Below are 19,190 nucleotides of genomic sequence, written 5' to 3'. Positions count from 1 at the left end.
TCAAGAATGACCTTTACAGCCACACTCCTGGCTCTGGGGAACACATTCCTGGCTCCTGTCATGGGCTTTGGGAGTGAGGGACCTGCCCATGTTACATTGATTCTGACCTTGATTCAGGCCGCTGGAAGTTCCTTGAGGGTAAGGGCCACAACTCACATATATCTGTATTTTTCAGTCTCTTTCACAACATCCAGGCATGGAAGAAGTTTCGCAAATATTTGCTAAAGCAATAACTAGACCAAAATGGAATATAGACTCTTCAGTCCCATCATGCCCTCCAGGAGGTCTAAAACAAAAATGTTTAACTGGTATTTCTCAAACGAAAAAATAAATCCAACTAAGACAGAGATTCATTTTTAACTTCTTCACTATACAACCTGTGGAAGATAAAAAGTTTTCACCAACATCTCCAGAACATAGGGCATTAAAAAATACCGGATGAAACTTACTTAGAAAACAATTAAACTTCCATAACCTCTACTTACAAAGGGCAACATGCAGGAGGTGACATTATAGGTGAGAAGATATACTCCAATGGGATCTTGACAACACAAACAATCTTTGCATACTTATACCCAAATGGAAGCCACTCGAGAGATGCTTCTCTCCCCTAGGAAGTCACCAAAACATTTCTGTTTGAAACACCTAGAGAGGAGTCAATAGAATAAATGAGTAGGAGGGTGGGGGTGTCCGAATCAGGAGCAGAAGGAAGCAGTTATTTCCATTCTTTATTATCATCATTGCTGATATTATTATTGCTATGCTTATATTTTAGCTGCAACATCTGTAACAGTCAGAAGCAACATGTGAACTCTCAACCTACATAATAACCCTTTCGTCCTCTCCCCCAGAGTTACTAGGATGAGAAATTCATCCTGTGAAATTAATAATGGGCTTGATTCTCCAGCTGGTGGATCAGAGACTAGGCTGGTGGAAATTTATAGAGGGAATTAATTCACAGATTTTCGAAGTAATGAGGGAATTCAACCTTCCTGACTTCTAGCTCTCCCACATTCATTCAATAGAAAGTTTCTGGACCGTCTACTGCAGGACCTGCTGGTTTCCCGTGAAGCTGTAACACAGCAATAATAAGAAAGCACAAGAATCCATTTAAGAATAATAATCACACATCAAGAACATCTTTCCTAGTGTAACTTTCTAAGAAGAAAAATAAAGTAATATGGCTTAGGCATGTGTGTGACGACAGCCCCTTCCTGCCCGGGCTCCAGCAGGCTAGGTGGGGGAGGGGAAGCAACTATGCGTGCATGGGCAGGAGGGGGCAAACTACCAAAATAAATTTTCCATTTTCTGAAAACCGGTAAAAATAAGGCAGCTTGAAGCCCCTTTACACATTCCTCTGAGACAAGACAAGCCGCCATATAAGAAACTAGCTATGTTTGAAGGCCCCAAACCTCCTTCAAGTGTTAAAGAAATCAGACCGAGCTTAACGAAAACAAATGTCAGTGCTGTTTAAAGTACATCAAGGTTCTTTGGGTTAAAAATCTCCCTAGGGGAAGATGACGCACTCCCTGTAAGAGCTGAGAGATAGAAAAGACGGGAGGGTTTCGGCAGTAACTCCAGATTATATTATTTAATTCATTTCATTACCATAAAGCAACAACTCGAATATTTATCGAATAGAGCTGAAACAATACACGGCCAACTAAGAAAGGAGCTGCAAATTAATACGCGTGCGTGTGAGCACATACACACACTCACCCACGTGCTCACACGCGGCCTTCCGAATTTCACTTCTGCATGCAAAACCACCACCACCGAGGTCTGCCCGGCACCGGCACTTTGCATATTGAAAACGCGGCTCCGGCGGGCCCCACGGAACAGATCCTGCCCAGGAACAGACCCTGGGCCCGGCTCCCTGGGGACAGACCGCACGCATCCCTCTGCCTCAGAGGCTCTGAATGTGACTCCAAGCCCACATTGAGAGGTGTTTAATAAAGGAAGTATGGCTCCCGAGAGGCTGTCTTCCCCCTGGGTGGCGGCGGCCCTCTCTTTACCACCCTTTGGGAGAAGAGTGAAGTCAGCCGGGACACAGGAGGTGGCGGGGGAGCCTCGGGCCGCAGCCGGGAGCAGAGCGCCGCGGCTGACCACTGCAACCCCGGCCGGGCAAGGGAAATGATGAAAACACAAGCCCCGCTTGGGGGAACACTTGGCTTCGCGGTCCGCGCGCAGGCGGCCGGTAACGCACGGCCTGCGCTGGGAACTCAAGGCCGGACTCTGCGGAGGGCCGCTTCTTGGGCCGCACACCCGAACGACAGCGAGCCGGTGGCGCGGGGGCGCAGGGTGCAGAGAAGACCGGGTGTGATGCGGCCCGACGCGGCGCGTAGCCGGGCGCTCCCATGCGTCCTCTAGGCTGCGCGCATCAGCCCTGCAGTGAAGTCAGTAGATTTGCGAGGGGGTTCACGGCCACCCCAGCCCTCACCTCTAAGTATTAATTGTGCAGTGTCTTGCAGCAGGACCCAGGCGACAATCTATGAAAGTCCAGCTCCCAAGATCATCATTATCCTGTCTGAAAAGGGCATCTAGTCTTAGCACAAGGCCATGTGGCTCGCCACCGGGCTTCTCCACTATTTCTTGGTTCCAAAAGTTTTATTTTGTGATGCATCCCCTTAAACTCCTTCTAGACGACTTCAATTTCTCTTTTCTACGTGATCTGAACGAACATGCCCTCTCATCTCTTGGATTTTATTGTTGCTGGCTTTTTGTTGTTTTTTCTTTTTTCTTTTTTCCCATTCTTCCTTAATTGGCCTCAGGATGAAGCTGCTTTAATTATTCCTCACACGACGTGGTTACTTCTTGGGCCTTTATACTTGGTGCTGCGCGCAGCATCACCACCCACCCGCACCCACCCAGACATTTCCCCCGCAAGAGGTTAGGGATTACAGGCACCCTAGTAAGGAGGATGCACAAAGGAAAGCTGTGCATGTGTTACCCGCTCTTTGTTTTTAAATGTTTATTAGTGTAAGCAGGGTGCATGGCCCTAGAGCCTCTGCATGCAAATTCTGCAGAAAGGAATTAACGTCTACACCCTCGTATCCACGGAGTGCCTTTCAGAATGGTGTAGGCAGGGCTCATCATTAGACTCTCTGGGAGTCTTTCTTTGTTAGGGACAAAAGATAAATGCAAAGTTTCAATTCTATTAACAATGGTAATTATAAGGAGGATTCTCTTACAGTGACAACACTTGAGGTCTCAAATCACCTAACACCCTCAGGAAAAGCGACTGACTCTCCCTGCCCTACCAGCACAGGCCACTAGGTAAACTTATTCCTCTGACCTACTGGCAGATTCAACCTGTCTCAAAGCAAGACAAATATATAAACTTTTTTCTCATACTTACCACTCTTTCTTAGGGAAACTCAAATATCTTTCTGAATATCCTCACTGTAAGTTTGCAAAAGCCCCAATGACAGTTAGGTGGGAAACAGAAATTATTTCAGTATTTCAGCTGAGGCAAACATTGAACAAGTAACTCCACCATTCCAAGGTGAAAGCCAAACCCCTTTCCTAAATTCCTGGGCTCTGCCATATGAACTCAAGAAGGTATTCTGCCCTTCCAAGACTGCAATCAGAAATCTATTCCAAGACAAATTTCCAGTCTAAAATCCAATAGCTGCAAATACATAGCATGGAAACAACATATGCATTCCATCACAAAGTCCACAAGGTGGATTAAGCTGGGATTGGCCTCCAACTGGCCTTATAAATGGGATCCTGAATGCTTCAATACTTTTTTTTTTTTTTTTTTGAGACAGAGTCTCACTCTGTTGCCCAGGCTGGAGTGCAGAGGCACGATCTCAGCTCATTGCAACCTCCGCCTCCCAGGTTCAAGCAATTCTCCTGCCTCAGCCTCCCAAGTAGCTGGGGTTACAGGTGCCCACCACCACACCCAGCTAATTTTTGTATTTTTAGTAGAGACGGGTTTTGCCATGTTGGCCAGGCTGGTCTCGAACTCCTGACCCCAGGTGATCCGCCCGTCTTGGCCTCCCAAAGTGCTGGGATTATAGATGTGAGCCACCACACCCAGCAATAAAAATTTTTTTTTAATTCCACTATTTTTTCCCTCCCAGTTTGCCTTCTCCAATGCAACTTGATTGATGGAGGGTAACGTTAACACCACCATAACCGGTTTTACATGACTATCTAGGAAAGATACAAGGATTCATACGATAAATTAGAATGCCATAACAATGAAAAATAATTTTCTTTTTTAAAGGTTCCACCTGTCTTGCCTCCTAAGAATCTAAGCTTTGGCAGGGATCATGTTGGGGCTCACGACCCATGGAATATGGAGTCACATTAAGGGTTCTCTAAAGGCACCCGTTCCATGGATGTGGAAACCTGAGACTAAGAGGTTAAATGGCATTCTCAAAATAATATGCTACCACAGAGGTAGTCAGTGTGAGGCCGCAGAACTCCTGATACAGGGTCCAGCAAACTCCTGTCATACCATAGAGTGCTCTGTACTTGTTCCATTGCATTACAGCTGAAGAAAACAAGAAACTGCTTCGGCCCACTCAGTCTATTCTAGGGAACACTTCAGATTTTGTTAAGGAGGAAGAAAGAACCTAAAATGAAGAGCTATGGAAAGAAAGAAGCAAAAAAACACAGAGAAGGAGGTGGGGGAACCACCCCATCCCGGCTTCCAGCAGTGACCTCAATAGGGTACAGAGGACGTTCTCTTCCAGAAAAAGATGTCTCAGATATGCTTTATTCTAGAACACGGCTATCCATCAGGAAACAATTTCAATTGCTACAGAACTACCAGCTCAAGTTTGAGTGGGGAACAACCATGTATCTCCCTCATAATGTAAAAGCTATAGCAAAAAAGGAACAAAACAGGGACTTATGCCAGAACAACTATTCTACGGCTGTGCTGTCCAATATGGTAGATACTACTCATGTGTAGCTATTGAGCACTTGAAGTATGGCAAGTCAAAAATCAAGATATGCTATAAATGCTGGATGCGGTGGCTCACGCCTGTAATCCCAACACTTTGGGAAGCCGAGGTGGGTGGATCACCTGAGGTCAGGAGTTCAAGATCAGCCTGGCCAACAAGGTGAAACCCCATCTCTACTAAAAATTAGCGGGGTGTGGTGGCAGGCGCCTCAAGTAGCAATCTCAGCTACTTGAGAGGCTGAGGCAGGAGAATCCCTTGAACCCAGGAGGCAGAGGTTGCAGTGAGCCAAGATCACGCCACTGCACGCCAGCCTGGATGACAGAGAGAGACTCTGTCTTAAAAAAAAAAAAAGATGGGCTGTAAATGTAAAATACACAATGTATTTCAAAGCTTCAGCATAGACACACAAAAAAAGAATGTAAAATATCTCATTAATTTTTATGTTGATTACATTTTGAAATATTTTCAATGTATTTAAGTTAAATAAGACGTATTATTAAAATTCATTTACTTGTTTCTTTTTACTTTTTTTAAATGGGGCTAGTAAAAACTTTAAATCATTAAATTTAACATTACAATTTCAAGGCCTTAGCACAAAAAAAAAGAGTGCAAAATATCTCAATAGTTTTTATATTGATTACATGTTGAAAGATTTTTAGATATATTTGGGTTAAATAAGAAGTATTAAAATTTATTTCACCTGCTTCTTCTTACTTTTTAAAAATGAGGCTACTAGAAAATTTAAATCATTAAATTTAAAATTACAGGTGTTCACTAAAAAGCACTGTTCTATGAGATTCTCTCCGCAGAACTCTAGAAGTGAGGGAGGACGATGTGAAAGTGTGGAGATGCCTTTTGCTGCGTTTTGCCCAAGACTTTTATTTCTCTCACACTGACAACCATTTAACATAAAAGCTGGGTCAGGAAGCATGTTAGTGAGCCTCTAAAACTCCCGGACAGAGGTAGTAGAAAACTCAACCTGAACAGACAAGGCCAAACTGATGAGAGAGGTGGTCAACACTGTCATGTGGTTTCAGAAAAATAACAGTAGTGGCCATTAGTTGAGCACACTCATTGAACTATGTGCTTTATATTATTGCCTTTTTCAGCCCACCAAGCCGACATCATACGTATTATTATCTTCACCACAGAAATGAGAACATTGAAGCTCTGTTAAACCCAGTAACTCACTAATGTTACACAAGCTAGAATGGTTTCACTCAAAGTCCATGCTCCCTCTTTCACACTAGATTACTATTCAGAAAATTCTCCACTCTTTTTCAAAAGTGTCTTCCCCTCCAGGAACCTGACCTCTGAAATTCCAGCATTGGAGAATCATTCCTTTGGCTTACTTTTTTTCCTCTTTAAAATGCAAATAGTTCTAACAGAGATTTCACATAAATCCTGATCATGCATACTTCAAGTCAGATAAATTTATCAAAAACTTTTTTTTCTTAGAGTATTGACCAAACATGACCATAAACACAGCAGAGTCCTAAACACAGAGAGAAGACATCACTGAATGGAGAAAGAGGTTGAAAGAATGAAAAGCTGAGAGTGCTGAAGACAAAACTTAGTGCCATTTACACTATGACTTAAGAATACACCCGGCTGGACGTGGTAGCTCAGGCCGGGTGCGGTGCCTCATGCCTGTAATTCCAGCACTTTGGGAGACCAAGGCCGGCGGATCACTTGAGGTCAGGAGTTCAAGACCAGCCTGGCCAACATGGTGAAACCTGGTCTCTACTAAAAATACAAAAATCAGCTGGGTGTGGTAACCCATGCCTGTAATCCCAGCTACTCAGGAGGCTGAGGCAGGAGAATCGCTTGAACCCGGGAAGCAGAGATTGTGGTGAGCCAAGATTGCACCAAAAAAAAAAATATATATATATATAAAATGTACAGATTTTTGTATATCAAATATACCTCAATAAAGTTGTTTTTTAAAAAAAGTACCTACTACAGCCACTCTGTAAAACAGTTTAGCAGTTTCTTAAAATCTAAACATAGAGTTATCACATAAGCCAGCAATTCCACTCCTTATCCAGAGAAATGAAAATATATATTAATACATAAAAACCTGTAAGCACATGTTCATAGCAGTATTATTCATAATAGTCAAAAATGGAAACAACCTAAGTGACCATCAACTGAATAATGAATAAGCAAAATGTGGTATATCCATACAGTGGAATAGTATTTGGCCATAAAGAAAAATGAAGTACTGATACATGCTACAGTACGGATGACCCTCCAAGGCATGCTAAACAGAAGAAATGAGTCAAAAAACATCAAATATTTTATGATTCAATTTATGTGAAATGTCCAGAATAGGCAAAAACCATGAAGACAGAAAGTAAGTTAGTGGTTACCAGGGGCAAGGTGAAGGGGGAAATATGGACTGGCTGGTAAAAAGTACTGGGTTTTTTTTGCGGGGGGGCGCTGATAAAAATGTTCTAAAATTAGATTGTGATAATGGGTTCACAACTTTGTAAATATAGTAAAATCCATCTGTCTGTCATTCAAATGGGTAAATTTCATGGTGTTAGAAATATATTTCAAGAAAACTATAAAAAATAGTAAAAAATAAATCTACTATGAATCAAGGTTGTCCTTATGACAAAGATAACATTTTTCCTAAATAAGGAACGTATTAGAAAGGCGAGAGGTCAGGTTGCCCTCCATCAAAAAGTAGGTGAAGGATATGAACAGACACTTCTCAAAAGAAGACATTTATGCGGCCAACAAACATATATGAAAAAAAGCTCATCATCACTGATCATTAGAGAAATGCAAATCAAAACCACAACGAGATACCATCTCACGCCAGTTAGAATGGCAATCATTAGAAAGTCAGGAAACAATAGATGCTGGAGATGATGTGGAGTAATAGGAATTCTTTTACACTGTTGGTGAGAGTGTAACTTATTCAACCATTGTGGAAGAAAGTGTGGCACTTCCTCAAGGATCTAGAACCAGAAATACCATTTGACCCAGCAATCCCATTACTGTGTATGTACACGAAGGATTATAACTATAAAGACACATGCACACATGTTTATTGCAGCACTATTCACAATAGCAAAGACTTGGAACCAACTCAAATGTCTGTCAATGATAGACAGGATAAAGAAAATGTGGCACATATACACCATGGAATACTATGGAGCCATAAAAAAGATGAGTTCACGTTCTTTGCAGGGACACGAATGAAGCTGGAAACCATCATTCTCGGCAAACTAACATAGGAACAGAAAATCAAACACTGCATGTTCTCATTCATAAATGGGAGTTGGACAATGAGAGCACATGGACACAGGGAGGGGAACATCACACACCAGGGCCTGTCAGGGTTGGGGGCACGAAGGGAGGGAGAGCATTAGGAGAAATACCTAATGTAGACGACGGGTTGATGGGTATAGCAAACCACCATGGCATGTGTATACCTGTGTAACAAACCTGCACGTTCCACACATGTATTCCAGAACTTAAAGTATAATTTAAAAAAAAAAAAAAAGAAAGAAAAAGGTCAAGTTGCCCTAATCTCACTTTGCGCTACTTTTCCTGCTTTGGAACTTCACAAGTTGAATGGATAGGCTTATGTATCTTCAGAGAGAAGATGTTTTTAACTATGATTACACAATGCCTCCAGTTGCTGACGCTAAGAAAACGCTATCCCTAATAGGCAATTCTAGCTTTTCAAGTGGTTGTTGTCCAGTTTGTAGTTTAAAAACTTTTTCTCTGTTCTTACCCATTCTCTTTTCCCAACCTCTTCTTCCAATCTAGTCCCAGACTTTTGGCCAGATATAGCCAATTCTCACTTTAAGAGAATAGCAAGGGAAGCAGGGCCAGGCATGGTGGCTTACAGCTGTAAACCCAGCACTGGGAGGCCAAAGCAGGCAGATCACTCAAGACCAGGAGTTTGAGACCAGCCTGGCCAACATGGCGAAACCCTATCTCTAGTAAAACACAAAATTTAGCTGGTGAATGCCTGTAATCCCAGCTACTCAGGAGGATGACGCAGGAGAATTGCTTGAACCCAGGGGCAGAGGTTTCAGTGGGCTGAGATCATGCCACTGCACTCCAACCTGGGAGAGAGAGTGAGACTCTGACTAAAAAAAAAAAAAAAAAAAAAAAATTGCAAGGAAAAAAAGAAAGCAAATCTTAAATTCAGCAATTTTTGTCTCTTTTCAGCATAAAATCAGAGTCTTGGAATTGGCTGTGTCTTTAGGGACCATCTGGTATAAGCCTCTCTATTTCATATAAGAAAACAAGTCCAGAAATAATAACAGCTAGCAGCTATTGACTGTTTACTCTATGCCAGGCATTGTGATTTACATGTATCACCTTATTTAACCTCACAGTGACCCGCTAAGATAAGTACCATTACGATCTGCATTTTATAAGGAAAATGAGGCACAAAGACGTTTTTTAACTTGAATAAGGTCACACAGTTAAGAACACAGTCAGGATACAAACTCAGAGAGTCTGGCTTTAAAGATGAGGCCCTTAACCACTACTATTATAGTTTATCATAAACTTATTTAAGCAACTTCTCTAAGGTCTTATAACTACTTAGTAGAAGGTCCAGAACTAGCACGGAGTGTGACATATACCCACCCCGATACCTACGTAATGACAAAAGTTTCAGTAGAAGATGAAGTTGAAACTACAACCTAAATCAAAAAGATGAAATTTTCACCCATTGCAATCTTGATTTCCACCAATAATTGAGAGATTGAAAGAGAGATGTCAGAGGTAAGAAGACCTTCGGGTAAGACACTATTGACCTTATTCTGCCATCACGGGGGTAGGTGTTATAATCTTATGACAGTCTATTCTTGCACCTTTTTTCCCCTCTGGGGATCACTCTGCTAAGTTCTGAGAAGTGACATCTCTGAGATGCAGATGGGGCAAAGACACAACCAGAGAATTTTCCTCATGAGTGACAATCGATTACCCCATTACTTAATTAAAGACCAGTAGATGTACATTTTTTTAGCCTGAAAGAGTTAAATGCAGTGATATCCTGTGAAATAAAATATGAATCCTGAGATAATTTATTATAGAAAGTACAGCACCTTAATTATTTACATAATCCAGGGAACTCAAAGCACTTCACGAACAACTCATGAATTCTCTACTTATTTTATTTATCAATTATTGCATTCCTTACATCCTACCACACCATTGCAGGTAAAGGGCAATGGAACCAAAATTATTATATTCCTCAAAATCAGGTTAATATGGCAATGAAAATGAATGGGTGCTTCTTAGGGTCATATGAGAATGAGTAAGAGCTGTCTGGAGCTGGACCTAGGACACTGTCTCTATCATGTGGTGCTTTGGTAAACTTTTATTTTTAAAGGAAAAGCAATAAAAGGTATATTTAGATTCACTTCACCCAGTTCAAACATAACACTATCCATCTAAAAGAGATTTGAAACCAAACTGAAGAATAAGCTTTCCTAAGATATGCCTATGACACAAAAGAAGTCAGGGTCATGCTTTACAAATGAAAATATCTTCCAATTTAAATTATGTACAACATCTAGGTTTTGGTTTATTTGCTTGTTTGGGGGTATTTTTATAATTTTGCCAACAACCACAACAAAAAGTTCATGGATGTCAACAGAATGCAGAGGCAAAACCATGTGAGCAGGCCTGGCACCAGCAGTGAACTAAACACGCAGGCAGGTAATGCCCCCTTCTCAGCAAACAGTGCAGCCTACTGTATAGAACCCACCCACACCCGGCCCAGCCCAATGCCCCACAGCTCCTAGTTCACAAGGTTCTATGTTTCCCCGCTTATAAATCCCCTTCCAGATTCTTCAGTGTAACCTAAATCTCTCTCACGTCCAATCCTCACAGACACTCCTATTGTTAGAAAAAATGACAGCAAATTTCCCAAAATCTCATTCTGGCAGCTTTGACCAAACAGCTCTTTGCACTTCTCAAAAGCCAGAATTGTTCTAATTCTAGTAGTAGACTAAAAATGGAATACACAAAAGTGACTAAAAAGAAAGGACATTTCTCATCACAAGTTCTTCTTATATTATGTCTGTCAGAGTTATATTGTTGTAGGTCTGTAGCTTACATCCACATTATAATAAATAAATAACACAGGGTCTAACCACATTACTTCTGCCTTAACACACTGTACCTGAAAGATAGCATCAGGTAAAACTGACTTGTAAGTTCCTTTCATTTAATCCCCTTTTCTTTCCTCGGCATCTTTACCACAAGGGAGAAAAAAAAAAAAAAAAAATTAACCAAATTCTTGAATTTTCTCATCAGCAAGAAAAGTTTTTGCATTTGCTGGCTATCGATGAGCTTCTGTGAAAATGACTCCTACCATTCCAACTCCAAAATGAATCTGATCAGAGGCTGCTCTAAATGATTTAAAGTTATTTTACTCCTATTTTGCTCAAGGCCTAATACCATCAGAATTCTCTTCCTGCAATCTATAGCTTCCTTCCATTACCCACCGCCCCTCCACCTATATATGCAAACATACACACACACATATACATAGACACACAAATTATTCTCTAATGCTTTAAAGGGGAGAGGGGAGGAGGAGAAGTCCCATAATGTAATTGCTATATTAAAAAGAAGTGGCAGGCGAGAATAGTAAGGGAGGGTGTCAAAAGTGAAATACAGTAGTAGAATTAAAAAAACACACACGCTACAGTTCTGTGATGGGGGTGTTAATTGAACACAGAGAGAAAAGGAAAGAGAGAGAACAAAAGGGCGTTAAGGAGCAAAAAATAAATTTTTTTAACCTCCTCCAAAGATTTGATTTGCATTAACTTCGATGCAGACAATGCACAGAGGACAATTGGCTGAAAAGTGCCATATATAGCTATTATGTTCTAAAATTAAAAACTATTCGCAACAATTGCAGCTATTCATTGCTATCTATAAATATTCTCCTTAGTAAATGGCATTCAATATTTTTTGTGTTTTTCTAATTTTTAAACTTGCGTGATTTTGACACAGAAGTAAAAAACAGGAAACGTTTAAAAATATATTCAAGGCTTTTTAAAGAAATGTAATATGCTTGACTTTTTCTCCTTTTCTTCTATCCCAACAACCCCATTACCACCACATATACACATATGCAAAACTTAACCTATTACTAATAAGCCAGAAGACAAGGAATGGATCTTAAAAATCCCTAAGAAAATGTTATAGTAAATGATCCAAAACTCTAATTGTCTCTGTATTCCTAGAATGAGTGAGCAGATAAAAGTCACATGTGAAATATACATTGCTATAGGTCTTGACAGGGTTTTTTAGCTGCTCTTTGAGATTCGCCACCCGAGCATTTTGCTGGCACTTCTTCTTAGCATTTATTTTTTTTTAAGTGAAAAGGTATTAAAATAAAAACTACCCACATTCTGAAGCAAGAAGACACATGGGTTCTTTTTGTTTTGTTTTGTTTTTTAAATATTCCCACAGTAATTTCTGACTTAAACACCCATCAATCAATTGTAATTCAGACGGCACTGCCTACTTTGAGGTGTTACGTGCATGTGTGTATGTATTTTTAAAGTTCCAAAAGGTTGGTAATACATCTTAGCCAGTTTTCGTATTTACAAGTATAAAATCATTAACAAATGCAAAAAAGCAAAAATAACGAATCAATTATCAAGTTCCTCTCAAGAGTTCTGCCTAGGTGAGCCAAATGTATGAACTTTGTGTTAGAATACGAACAAACAAAGCCCACCCTAAATCAAGTAACCTCTATTATTATTACAAGCATTATAATGCTTGAGATGGAAACTCAAAAATACTCATTTAATGCAAAGAGGCTTGAAAGTACCAATAGAAAAAGTCCCCAAACAATAAAGGAATGTATGTGAACTGATCACTCAAGCGATCTTTTCACCAGCTCTGTATCAAAAAGAGGGGGAAAAAAAAAGGTTCCTGCAACTTTACAGACACTTTGTTCCTCCGACACATCAACTGCATGGAAGACATGCTGGCAAAAAGATTCAAGGTTCCAGGGTCCTCAGTAGCCAAGTAATTGTGCTTTAGAATCAAAGGGTTCTTTTCAGCACACCACAGTTGACTCCTACCTTTAACACAACACTCAACATTCCAGGAGAGGTTTTTGCCTTCCCTTCAATCCTTCCAACACACAAGTTGAAGACTAAGAGGGAGGTAAGCCTTTTCTTCCCCCCTACTTTCACCCAGGGGTGCCCTCTTAATCCAAAACTTGTGTGTGTGTGTGTGTGTGTGTGTGTGTGTGTGTGTCTGTCCCTTAACACAGGGGGCAATGATTCTTATCACTTTCAATTACATTATTTGATAAACTATTTTTTTAATGTATTATTCTAGAGACAACACAAAAAAACCTTAATTTAGATTTAAGTCTCTAAACATTAAATGTATTGACACAAAATTCAAAAAACAAAACTTTTAGAATGTTACTTTGACCAGTATGACTACTTTACTTCCTATCACTGTACTTGAGCCAATATGAACAAGGAGCGAACTCTTTAACCCACACCTGAACCGGATCTCTATTCACACCCACCCACTTTGATCTACTGCCTCAGTAGGTTTTAATTAGGAAACTAGAATTAAGCACTTTGGCCACAATGTACATAAGTGCCCTGACAGGCTTCCTTTCAATCAAAATCTGATAGATTCTCTTTAGTCCATATTATCACATATGCTTTTATATTTTGATTCTACATTTCATGAAACAAGATCAGCAGGAACTCATACTCGATTAGAAACAAATCTCAACAAACCAAATATTCAAAGTAAATAAGCATCAGAGATCAAAGAAGAAAAAAGAGAGAAGATAAAATATATATATACACACACGCACACACACACACACACTTAGGTTTCCTACTCTGGGCTAATAGAAAAAAAAAAACTAAAAAGTGTGACAAACTGGAAAAAAGCTCTCTTGATATTTGAATGCACAGTCCATAAATCTTTTAAAAGGTATCTCACAGCTAAAATAATGCAATTAACAGGTTCGCCATAAGGTTAAGCTTTGGCAAGGCAACCTGGAAGACTTAGAGGTCTGAACATCACTTCTCAGGTGCTTTGTCTAGAATGTTATGCACAACACAAATAAGATTCAACAAAGGAGCTGCGTACTAATTTTACACGCATTTCAAGACCCAAGTAATTACATATTCCATCAACAGTCACATCTTGAAACTATTTTTTTAAAAGAAAAACACAGAGCGCTCTCAAAAAGAAAGCCACCCTGTGTGCCCTCTCCCCCCACCCCTTTTTTATGTGTAACTATCAATGTATATCAACCAAGCATGCAATCATATTTATTGTCACTTTCATTCATGTCATGCCCTTGCTTATATGGTTTAGATATGAATTATTGACTGTTACACTCCTTGTTGTAAAAAATAAATAAATAAATAGGATGTCAGGTACTTTGCACTGCTCTAAAGCGAGCGGATAAGTCAGAGCCCAGCAGAAGCTCCCGATTTATATAACCACTCCTGGTCCCTCATCTTTATTCCCTGGTTTCAGATTGCCTTCTCAAATCTTTCTTCTTACAAGGGAGAGCTCTACCCACTTTGGAAAATTAAGGATTAAAATAAACAAACAAGGGGATGTTGCTAAATGTCCTTCCCAGAGCATCTGTTGTTTAGGAACACCTCTGATTGATGACTGCTATTTTTTAATTGTTGCTTTAAAATTTAAATGCCCTCCTGGGATGTGTTATAAGTGTGTTAGTCCATGATACGAGGTCTAGAAAGTAGAAAAACAACAGAGTGAATGATCTCATGGCGTTATACCCTCTCAAAGCCAACGATTCTCCCTGCAATAAAATCACAGGCCACTCAAATACCGATAACCTAATGTTGTATAGCGCATTCCACAAAGGTATTTGACAACACTCTCTGTTGAGAACCTCTAGTCTGCTGCTTTGTGTAATTACAAGAAAAAAAGGAAAGGAAACTTCAGTTTACCACCCCCATATCCAACTCCAAAAAAATTAGGGTTTTAAAAATGGGCTAAAATATATTCCTTAAAAAAATGAACTTTTACTTTCATATTTTTGCCCCAAAGATACATCAGTCTATAAATTTCCTTTCAGAATCTACATTTTAGCCCCAGTCTCAAAAAGGCTGGAAATAGAGTTATGGAAAATTAGCCAATAGTGCTTGATAATAACTGTCAAAGAAACTTGGTGCTTTCTTTTAAGGAAAGCAGGGCTAGGACTTCCTATTCGAATATGAGGTCAACCTTGATAGTACTTGTATTCTGAAATTTTAATATTTAAATGATAGATTTGTGACTGCTGGTTAAGTGATTTAATTGGCCAAAGAAAATGCTAAAATGTTGGAATCTCATTCCTACCTGTTTTTTCTTTGATTTCACACAACACATTAAACAAGGCAGGCTTCATTCTGTGGCAGTTTAAAGCATGTTTTCTGCAAGAAAGAAACAACATGATAGCTTAGGTGGACTCTCAAGATCAAACTGCCGATAATGCACAGGGTGAAAACATTTGAACATTTAGACAAAATTATATACCAAGCATAACTCTGTGGCATGCTTCAATTGTTTTCATGACTTAATATACAGAGTCCCGCCATAGAAAAAGAAATAACGTTAATTAGCAGGGAGAGAGTAGGGATTTAACTACAGAACAGAACTAACCTAAATTAGGCCCATTTAGGGAAAGGGTTTTTTTTTTTAAGTAGTTTAATCAAAGTGTAATTCTTAAACCCACAATTCTTCCCAGGACAATGAATACAGCAAAGCCAAAGGCGTAGGTTAACAGTTTTGTAAAATCCATGCAACGACCACAGCCTAGGAACTGTCTGCCTCTCGGTCTGTGTGTTTTCAAATTTAATTCATCCATGTGTTCGAATTCATTCCGCAGATGCCCCTGTATTCTCATAAACACAAGATGCTTGAAAGGTCTTCTGAGTAGAACTGTCAATTTATAACATTTCAGTCCCCAAGTTAAAGAGTATGGAAATGCATTGCCAGGGGGCAAACATACCCATATGGGGAATAAATTCATTTCTCTGTGTTCACATTATGCCTCTTGTGCACACACTGCTTATTTGCAGGTGTTGAAATTCAATTATTTACAATTAGGACCTTGCACCCATTGGGGGAAAAATAAATGCAATTTTGTCTTTTAGATTAGTGATTTACCTGGTGTGTGTGTGTGTGTGTGTGTGTGTGTGTGTGTGTGTGTGTGTATGTATTCCGAATGCACTTGAGGAACAAAACAATACCTTTCCTTCTATTTTATTATGGAATCACTTAGCAGAATGATACTGTTTTGGAAACAAAATACTGATCATATCAGCTATTAGTTAAGGGAATTCTGTCTACTAACTAAAATTAATGTGTAAAGATAAATGGAAAGTTCTGGCACTCAAAACACATGCAATTCTTTTTTAATCCCTTTGAAAGTTAAAAAATAGACACACATCCTCATGAAGAACAGAGATCAGAAACATACTCTGTGTAGTGTACAGCAGGGGAGTAATAAACTCAAAATTCAGGACTATCAAAAAGAACACATTTATTATATCTAAAATATTAATGGTTTACTTTCGTAAATAATAAATATACATTATAAAGGTGTGACTAGAAAAAGGAAAAAAGGACATACTATCTACTGTTTATCCAAAAAGAAAGCTTAGCTTTGATTTAAGTTCTCATGTGGGGTGGAAAAAAAAAGATGGAAAATAAAGTATTAAAGACCTTTCCTGGGTCTTTTAAAATAGTTTTAATTAATTCTATTCTTATACATAGGACCAAATGCAGACAAAAATTCTCACACAGCTTTATAAAAATATTGCATTTCCACAGCACACAAACGGAGCTAGCTATAGAGGAAGAACTGAAAATTTCCCCATCCCAAAATTGTATCTGATCTCTCTCTGCATCTAGGCCATTGAAAGGGGGAAGTCGCCAAGCCCTATTTGTCCTCAGTTTCACAAAAAAAGAGAGACTGAACATCAAAAAAGTAGTGAGTATCTATTCTTACTAGCCCCTTCCACTTCACAAACTTGTTTTTAAGCCAGTTTATCGGTATGTCTGAGAGTATTTTTCCAGAACAATATAATAGAGAAATTATGTCCCAATTCAAAAGAGAATTGCCAGTGGGAAATCTTCCTCTTACCATACCTATTAGCTTTTCTTCACATAATAAAATTTAAAGAGAGCACCAATTAATTTTTAAAATTTCCCCTATTTAAACAAAACTTAGAATGCTTTGAGTCTTTCAACATTTCCAAGTTTTCAAACACCCATAAACCTTAGTACTTTTGAGTTTACATGTTGCATGTGCTTGCAGCTAAAATTGAGTATAATTCATAACATCCATGTTTTTAACTGCTTCCTCTCATTTTCTCAACTCAGATTCTTATTTCACTTAGACAAAAATACACATAATGATGTCTTCTCCATATAACCAAGTCATCTGAAGTACAGGAGTTGTGTATATTTGTTTACAGGGTTTTCAAAGAAAAAAAAAACGCTACTTCAGAGATATAACAAAGCTGGGTTATTGTATAGACATATGTGGTCATTAGATTTTTAAAATTCTTGCTTTTGAGTTCGGCCTTGGGCAAGCTGTTAGCGGGTTGTCACTTAGACTATGTTTTACTTTGAAAGAGAATTTACTGTAAAATCCTGGAGGAGAGAACTATATACCTGGCAGTGGATTAACTTGAGAAGCTACATAGTTTATTATGTTTCCTAAATGAGACCTTCATGTCCTATAGTATTGAAATACATAAAATTCATACATGCTTTCATTTCTAAGTGGTCCTGAAAGAAGCATGGGGGAAAAGAGCATGCTTGATTTTTGTCCCCCCACCCCTTTTTAAAGGACCATACATAGCTGTCTGTGTCACGGAAGGTTAGTAAACCGGCTCAAATTAAGAGACAATAAAGTTAAACTAAAAATCCGAGTCTCTTAAAACTAACAAATATACCTAAAAACAAAATTATCTTTTCATCAACTTTTTAAAAAAACAAAATTAAGTGAATGCAAAATATATTCTGGATAGCTGACAACTACTGACAAAGAAATACCCTGCTTTTTGGTTGTTTTGTATTTTGGGTAGGGGGGAAGGAAAGGAGAAAATATCAAAATTAATTTAGGACGGGAGAGTCAAGAAAGAAAATCAAACTCGCTGAATTAGGTAATGAGTCAACTAAATTTGCAAATAAAGTGTTCTTGGGACATTTTATTTTGTAATGTTACAGAGTCCCCTCAACAAGAAGGCATGGAATGCTGTTCAAAACTTGACAATTTTGCTTTCTCTGATACTTTTTTAAAGCAGTAAAAAGTGCCGAGGGCCGCTTTTGGATCAGTTGGCAGCATTTTCGGCGTGCCTGTGTGTCTGTGTGGATATAAATGAATACCCCTATATTCACACACACACACACAATATGTACACAGCCACATCTCGGCATGGGCGATTACACTTTCGATAACAACGCTCCTTCAAATTTTACTCCTCCGCCATGTAGTTGCTTGTCAAAATGAGAAAAGAAATAACATTTTTTTAAAAAGCGCTGTGGTGATTCAGTTCCCATTGTTTCCCCCTGCGAGAGGGAGAAAAACAAAAAAACCCCAAGAAAGGAAAAGAAAAGCCTCCATCTCACCTGGCCTGCGCCTCATCCAAACTCTGGTCTGTGATGGTCATAATTTGCTGTAAAATGTCTCCAATGTCCTGCTTCCTCCCGCCCTCCCCCTCGGTCCCTCCGGCCCCATCCTGCAAGTGCTGGGACAGGCCGGGGTGTCCGGCCATCCCGACCCCAGCATGGGAATGCATCAGCCTGGGCTGCTCGTCCATCTCCAAAGGCTACGGCAGCCCCCGGCTCTTCCTCTTCTGCTCCTCGGCTCGGCTCCTGGGAAGCACCAAGGCTTTTTATCCTTCAAGCTTGTCTTCAAATCCTTTTCAGGATAAACAGGGAAGGGGGAAAAAAGAAGACCAAAAGAAAAAAAAAAATCCCTTTGCCTCTTTAGAGGATGGTGGGAGGATGGGGAGGGGGAGGGGGAGGGGGCGTGAAGGGGTTGCGGGGTGAGGGTGGGGATAAGGGCTGGTGGGGAAGGGTGTTGACTCCAAAAAGCAAGAAAAATAAACCACCTTCCCACTTGGCGAAAAGAAATCAGAGCTGGCTTTGGGTTTTTCAGTCCGGTCTCCTTTGCAAGGCAGAAATGGGCTCCCGGCGCTTAAATCTGTGGCTTAATCCTTCTGCAAATATGCATTGATCGGGAGAAAGGAGAGGAAGGCA

The 19,190-nt window shown here is 39.7% G+C and overlaps 1 protein-coding gene across 4 annotated transcripts in view; it reads right to left on the bottom strand.

Moving 5' to 3' along the window:
• The window catches only part of PBX1 (pre-B-cell leukemia homeobox 1), a 318,246-nt gene extending 299,056 nt beyond the window's left edge, over positions 1-19,190 (bottom strand). For 3 of the 4 annotated variants that reach the window (XM_011998126.1, XM_011998128.1, XM_011998129.1), the window contains exons 1-2: positions 18,558-19,190; positions 15,276-15,349 (exon numbers count right to left, since the gene is read on the bottom strand). In XM_011998126.1, the coding sequence (XP_011853516.1) occupies positions 15,276-15,349; positions 18,558-18,748 (265 nt within the window). In that variant the 5' untranslated portion in view covers positions 18,749-19,190. The remainder of the gene's footprint in view (positions 1-15,275; positions 15,350-18,557) is intronic. The other variant, XM_011998127.1, reaches the window with a different exon arrangement.

Source organism: Mandrillus leucophaeus, unplaced genomic scaffold, assembly GCF_000951045.1.
Source record: "Mandrillus leucophaeus isolate KB7577 unplaced genomic scaffold, Mleu.le_1.0 Scaffold558, whole genome shotgun sequence".
NCBI lineage: Eukaryota > Metazoa > Chordata > Mammalia > Primates > Cercopithecidae > Mandrillus > Mandrillus leucophaeus.
The sequence above is the reverse complement of the archived record's forward strand: the minus strand, read 5'-3'. Positions and strand labels throughout refer to the sequence as shown.